Source organism: Limulus polyphemus, unplaced genomic scaffold, assembly GCF_000517525.1.
Source record: "Limulus polyphemus unplaced genomic scaffold, Limulus_polyphemus-2.1.2 Scaffold188, whole genome shotgun sequence".
Classification (NCBI taxonomy): Eukaryota; Metazoa; Arthropoda; class Merostomata; order Xiphosura; family Limulidae; genus Limulus; species Limulus polyphemus.
This window is the reverse complement of record NW_013665798.1, coordinates 344237-352017: the sequence shown is the minus strand read 5'-3', so window position 1 is coordinate 352017 and position 7781 is coordinate 344237. Positions and strand designations below refer to the sequence as shown.

General features: G+C 33.0%; 1 protein-coding gene across 2 annotated transcripts in view; it reads left to right on the top strand.

Moving 5' to 3' along the window:
- Positions 1-347: 347 nt before the first annotated feature.
- Positions 348-7781, top strand: part of LOC111084978 — an 85581-nt gene continuing 78147 nt past the window's right edge. Inside the window, exon 1 of one of the 2 annotated variants that reach the window (XR_002609850.1) lies at positions 348-797. Coding sequence is in view for 1 of the 2 variants with exons in the window: in XM_022381748.1 (XP_022237456.1) it covers positions 635-797 (163 nt within the window). In the remaining variant the exon portion in view is untranslated. The remainder of the gene's footprint in view (positions 798-7781) is intronic. The other variant, XM_022381748.1, reaches the window with a different exon arrangement.

Genomic DNA, 7781 nt, shown 5'->3' with positions numbered 1-7781 from the left:
TATGCCCCCCAATGGCACAGCGGTATGTCTGCGGACTTACAACGCTTTGTGCTTAATTCCAAACAAACATAAATTTATTCTTATACCACATACAATTTTATTCAAATTATGAAGACCAAAGAATAAAAACAAGGGTTACTTCTGTTTGTTTTTTTCATGAGTATACCCAAATATATCTTCACTACCAAGTACCAGATGTCAGCACTAATGTTATTGTAGAAATTCTCTGGATAACTGAGATCAAGATATACAGTAGAGAAATGATGTCTACCTAAATGAAAATACAATAATTTTTATTTCAACTACATACTTGTAAATGTAACAGAAATTCGTATCCCTTAAACCTTCTCAACTTATTTTCTCCCCGTAAAATAATAAAAATCGATAGACTTATCTGTTGCATAGTCACAGGGACTATAAATTGTGATCGATTAATAGATTGCTACGGGCATGTTGATGATGACTGTCCGTAAGATGGCGCTATAAGAAACCAGAGATGCTAAAGAGCTTGAAACTAGCACCTATCAAGGGAAGATGATGAGCCAGATTCTGTGTTATTTCTACATTTTCGCTTAATTTTGGGTTCCACGCCGACTTTTGTCGTAAACTAAAGACACCCATATGCGGTAGCCGTATGCAGCTTGGAGGATTAGTGGGGTTGGCCATTTTGTACGTCACGTTGGCCTTCTTTTGTTCGAGAGCTGAAGCTTGGCTTTTGCCGTCTGGTCGGAACCCGAAAATTCCGTGGAAGCGCAGGATTGCCGGCTTGGAAATTAATGTCACCGACGAAGATGAAGGTATGTTATTCTGAAGAGAAGCAGTTCTAGAGAAGTCAAGCAGACGGTAAGAAATTTTTTTCTGACACCTCAGTTATCCTATCCATAACCATCTTTATCTCATGGTAAGTAAACCCAATTAAAAAAAAAAAAAAAGAAAAGAAAGAAAATGGAAACTATATATAGATTTTACAAATGATATCTAAACTGGGTATCGTAGCGGTGATTTTCACCATATAAGGCTGAATGTAAGCAATCTTTATTTACAGCATATGCAATCAAGAAATTTACTGCAGCGAAACTTAGAATCAAACGCTATTACGTTAAGAAAGATTAAAAATCTCAAAATATATCGGAATATTAAAGCCGGCCCATTTTTTGAGCGAATAGCTTCATCCAAGAATTCCTCTTTTGTTCTAAGTTTGGCATAGAGAAGCAAATTAATCCGAAACGAATTTACAATTCGATATATATTTGATTTACTGACAGAAATATTAATATAATAGATATTAATACGTAGCTTTTATAAAGCCAATTTAACCAAATATATTTATAAACAATGTTTTTCATGTTTTTTCCAGCTTTAACATATACGATTCTCTAATTTAATTTATGTTGAAAAAATATTTCATTTAATTTTTTTATAACAGTAATACCCCGCAGAACATTTTTTTTTATAACAGTAATACCCCCGCAGAACATTTTTTTATAACAGTAATACCCCGCAGAACATTTTTTTATAACAGTAATACACCGCAGAACATTTTTTTATAACAATAATACCCCGCAGAACATTTTTTTTATAACAGTAATACCCCGCAGAACATTTTAATTCGATCGTTTACATATACCGTCTCATATATATTACGAAGTTTTTGCATTTGAAACTTATTTTGTAAATATTTAAAAATAATAATGGAAAGTATAAACAAAACAAATGCTAGTTGCAAACGCGCAAAGGTAACGCCTTGTCTGTACTGGAAAAACAAGAAGTATGATAAGGAATATTTACTGTTGTAACAATAAAAATACAATTTGTTTCCGTAATGTAAAATATACAAAGTTTACTGTTCCATTTTTTGATAAATGAAAAAAAAAAGGAGTACTAGGCTAGGATTACGTTCCTGAAGTTTTCATTTTTAAGGACTTTGTAATCATGAAACGACCACAAATATTAATGAGTCATTTTGAGGGTTGTTCAAGCGAACATTTTTTAGAATGTTAAGTACATTGTCTCTAGAGTTATTTAAGACTTCAACAGGTTCTGTGTGTGTTAAAATAAAGACTAAGTGGTTTGCCTGTACATTGTTCAGTCAATCAATATTTCTCGTGTTCATCGTCTTCTAGACTTTTACAGAGTATGTGCAGTTACCAGAATTTGACTGTAACCTGCTGCTGGCCTTTAAATGCTTTAGGTCGAGACCTTTCTTAGATTTAATTGCAGAAACATGGGTGGGTTCGAAACGATAAAAGCTTTTACTTGCTGTAATTCAGAAGAAAAAATCCAATTAGTTATTTGTCATCAGAAAACTTCGAATTATTTGGAAATTTAGCTTATTTGTACAAGTATCTTCAAAGAATGTTTTAAACAACGTTTATAAACAAATTTTCCATAATTACTCATACCAAGACTTGTTATTATTGTTTCAAATGTTGGCTCTGGCCACTGGTATTGAAAGTTTTCAAGTATAAAACAAGGGCAAACCAAAAATACAAAAAATAAATAACAAAGTATTCTAAAGTAGCAGTTTCAGTTTATCGAAAATGTTTGCTTCAATTATTCTACTGGCCACAAGATACCCCAATATTCGCCCCTCCCCCACAGCGGCACAACGGCATGTCTGCGGACTTACAACGCTAGAATCCGGGTTTCGATACCCGTGATGGGCAGAGCACATATAGCCCATTGTGTAGCTTTGTGCTTAATTACAAACAAAATACCCCAATATTCTGCGAATTTAGTAGATTAGTCTTTTCTAAATTTCATCTCATAGATGGCGTTTAACTATTTCATGATGGCAGAACTTAACTTTAAGTTATTTTGTACCAAACTAAGAAACAAGCTTTATTGTTAGGAAAGCTAAAATCATTCATCAGCCAGAAGTTTTGTCACTTACGTTATAGCCATCCAGACACCAAACTAGTGTTCCATAGAATACAAATTTTGTTGTTTTTAACACAAGTTTTTAGATTTTACTAAATTGTGATGAAAATTTCTATATATATATATTGTAGATTTCAACACATACAGTTCTCCTTTGTATTATACACCATAAGTTTTTGGTGTATTTTTCCAAATGGTACAACGTTCCGTTTGTTTTGAATTTTTGAATTTTGCGCAAAGCTACACGAGGGCTATCTGCGCTAGCGTCCCTAATTTTGCAGTGTAAGACTAGAGGGAAGGCAGCTAGTCATCACCACTCACCGCCAACTCTTGGGCTACTCTTTTACCAACGAATAGTGGGATTGACCGTCACATTATAACGCCCCCACGGCTGAAAGGGCGAGCATGTTTGGTGTGACGAGGATTCGAACCCGCGACTCTCCAATTGCGAGTCGAGTGCTCTAGCCACCTGGCCACTTTTTTTCTGGCTTCTTCTTAATTTACGGCAAATTTCCGATAATTATACCAAATATATGTGATCAACTATATGCACAAATGAATTTAGGCTTAGATTATCTGTTCTTGAGGTATGCAGTGGAACGCCCTATTTAGAAACGACCATGCAAATAAATTTGCCGGAAATAGGTTTATCAATAGTTAAGCATCTTACAGATAATACTATTAGAAAAAAAGTCAAAGAAAAGAACTTTAACTTTTTCTGCTGATCGTGTGTGCAACTGAATATTATGAATGAGAAAAAAAAACGTTTACATATATTTTAAACCCTTTTATTTTTGAGACGGGGCCTAACATGATCAGGTGGTTATGGCGCTCAACTCGCAATCTGAGGGTTGCGTGTTTCGAGTTTTATTAGAAAAGTTGTGTTTCATACTTGGTAAAGAAAAATAAGAATATTTATTCAAATTGTAAGAGTAAGTTCCCTTCTTCTATATAATTTGTTATATTGGAAATGTTATAATGTTTATTGAAAAACTAGCTAAACAACTCTTTTATTAAAAACTTTGGTAGAAAAAGTATTAATACTTTTATTAAAAAGACCTCATCTAATATTTTCCTTATTCAACTTTGGCTTTACTTTAAAACTGAATTTTCAAAATTTAAATTACTGATATGAAATATGATAGTGTGTACAGAAGACATTTTAATACTAGAAATAAACGACCTTATAACACCAAAATGTTGTTTTTATTTAATTAAACACTCAACGTTTCGCTTTACAGCTTCTTTAGGAGCGTTCACTAAAACAGAAACCGAAACTGACACTACAAAGCTTTACTACTTAATATATCAAAAGCACGCTGTAAGAATGCACGTCATAGATTCGAATAGAAGTTATTATTTAAACCATTTGAAGCTTTGTACTGTCAATTTCGGTTTCTGTTTTAGTGAATGCTCCTGAAGAAGCTGTAAAGCGAAACGTTGAGTGTTTAATTAAATAAAAACAACATTTTGGTGTTATAAGGTCGTATTTCTAGTATTAATAATGTGGCTAATTTCGATTAAATACAATTTTACACTTTGACATTTTGTGTCATGTCGTACATTTAAAATGGAATACCAGCGAATTCAAAAAAGTTTCTGATGTTAGTATATGAAATAAATAATAATCAAATAATCAAGGTACATTCACTATGTTTCAAAATGATGTTGCCGTTTATTTATTAATCTAACTGATCACTATGTGCAGAAATTAAGTATTCATGAAGTTAACATCTTATTGACGTTTACCATGTTAGAAATTAACCGTGAATCTAAAGATCTATATTAGACCATCTTGGTTTACAAAAGCTTGAAAGGGGCCGTAAATTATTGATCTTCATCAAACTTGCATCATGTGTCGACTTAACATAAAAACGTTATAGGCTGATTTTACATTCGAATTCACTTCGAAAACACTTTGCACGTTGCAGTCTTCCCTCTGTCATTTCTAAAATAGCGAAGGCTAGCGCAGATAGCTCGCGAGTGAGATTTGCGCGATTTCAACAAAGAAACAAGACATTGTAATGAGAAAACAAATGAATGATCAATTATTTATTTTATACTCATGGATGTAATGTGTACGTAGGTAATATTGCAAAGGCATTGTTAAGTTTAGGAACCAATAAAGTGAAGGTAGAATGTTTAGGGACTACCTCACAGGTTTTAATGTTGAAAATTGTTCAGCTCTTCAGGAGTTTTTAAGCCAAGCCTGAAGTTTTCCGATGGTTCAGTATGACCACCCCTGTTGAATGAAGCGTGATTGAAGCTAGAAAGATATGCATGTTGAATTGGTTTTGTCTGAAAATATTTTCGCAAGAGAAGAAACGTAGAAAGTAAATTTTGAGCACAAAAAATATTTGTTTCTAATATGCATAATTTCTCCAATTTGCTGATTTTCCCTAATAAGCACAAGCTTTTATATTTTCGTTAGATACAGAATAGAAGTAATCGTTCACCATTTAATTCAATAATTCTTAAAGTTCAAACTATTTATGAAAGATTGGATTTTTTAAAGCATTTTTTGTAAACATTTAGAAAAAATATTAAAGGATGTTTCCCACACGCTTATGAGACTAAGGTATATTAATCTAATGTGGCTTCACCTGCACAAGTGATTAAGTAGATGATATGCAACATTTGCATGTTATTAAGAGGGTTAAATATGTTATGCTTAAACAATTTTGATTATGCAAAAGTAGCAAGTCCAAAGCACATCATACCTCCCTGTAGGCTTTACATAATTCTTTTAGTGTATGAAGACGAAGGTTCTCATTGCCCCATTCAACAGTCCGATGATTGCACGGAAACCTACAAGCACTACATCTGGCGATTTGACTTGTTTATCAAGTCATGTGGAGAAAATATATTACACTTTAGTATTGTTTAGCATCGAAAACTTATCGGTTTTGGGAAGAGTATATAACGGTCCTTTCCGAATCAAAATATTCATACATTTAGATCATAAAGATGAGCTCAGATCGGGGACATCCCTTCTTCTTAATAGCATAAGGAATATGGATCAATTTGGGGTATCAGGACCATCCAGAAAGAAACCTACAACATGTGTACCCCAGGCGTGGTAAACAAAGTGCGGTGTTTTGTAAAAAATGAGAAACCATCAACACAAAGGTCAGCGGTAAAAGCCATCCACGTTTCCTTGACAAAAGTATGCAAAATAACCAAGAATGATCTCTGTCTGAACAAGAGGCAAGAGACACAAGTCGCATGTACATAAATTGATTCCACAGCATATCAGTTCAGTAGTTATATACCTAAAGCAGCTGGATAATGAAACTAGTTTTCATGCTATTCCTTGCTGAAACAAGTCAAGTCGCCAAACGCAGCACTGTTGAAAGGGGTAATGAGAAACTTCCATCTTCATACACTAAAAGGATTATGGAAAGCTCACATGTAGGTATAGTGTGCTTTGGACAAGACAAGACTTACTACGGGGCATTTTGCAACTACATTGCAGAGCTATAGTTAAAATTCTCCTTCATCAGATAGTGTATGAACGAATGTGGTGACAGGAACTGTAAAGACGTGACGAAGCTCTAAAATTGTTATAATATAACCTACACAACCTCTGTATTATGAAATATATTTTTTTCATGATAATATCTTCAGCTTTTAACCACGAAGTTATGTTCACAAAGTTCAGAAAGGATAGTTTCATAAGGCTTAAGAAACATGTTAAAAATCATGTTTGGATGTAAATGTTTTCATAATTTTACCTTTATTTATCCTATTACGGGTTTCAAATGGCATGTTTGTAAAGAATATCGGTTGAAATCCGTCTTTTGGCTCCTACAAGTCATTACATGGAGATTCTTTCTCACAGTTCTAGAACTTGTTAGCTAAGTAGACACATGGTAGTCAAATGATATATGATTAAAAATGGCACTAAATACTGATATAATTTGACTAGGTTAGGGATGTTTAATTGCTACAATTTAATTATTAAACAATAAAACTGTTATTCCTCACTAAGTGATTTGGATTTATTTGTGAGTGTTGTAATGTTTTCTACTATTTTACTTAATAAATTGTAATTAGTTATCAAAACAAAATGGCCAACTAATTTCTAAGTATCAAAGCACAAAAAATGATTTGCATACAATAATATAACGCGTATCAGTGGCTTACATCTAGGAACGAAAAAAAGAATACGTTTCTCAGAATTTTCCAGTATGGTGGTGGTGGTTTATTTGAACGCCAATGGTCTATCTGTGTTCTGTCTACAGTGGAGAATTAAACCCCAGACTTTAGCGTTTTATGTCCTCTAACCCACCAAGGGACTCCCATTATTGTGTTATTTTACTGGAGTTACATCAAACTATGACAAGCATAACGCAATATTTTTTGTTATAATTTCAAAATAAAGAGCTAACTATAAGATGACAATTTTCTAGGCACAGCTCATGGTATTGAAGATGTAATTTAAATTTTCATTAAAAAAAACAAAAAACAATTAACTTCCTAATAAATCATATTTGGGTCTCTCACCGTTTAGAAAACACGAGTTAATTACGAACTGAAGATAAATTTAATATATAGAAATTAATGTGTATATATTTAACTTCACTTAATGATAAGCAAAAGATTAAACAATTTTCGCTTTTTTCCTTCATTATTTGAAAATTAGTTTCAGAGCTATTTCGTATATTTCAAATGAAATATCGAAGTTATTGAAATGGTAGGTCTAAAGCTATGATATAAACTGAAAAGGTGGCCACGTTCACTGCGACTCGATACTATATTTATATCAGACTTTAAAGGCTCTAATTTGATAAAATTAAGTTCCTTTTGATATCTTTGAGAAGACATTTTAAGTTTGTTTGTTTGTTTTGAATTTCGCGCAAAGCTACGCGAGGGCTATCTGCGGTAACCGTCCCTAATTT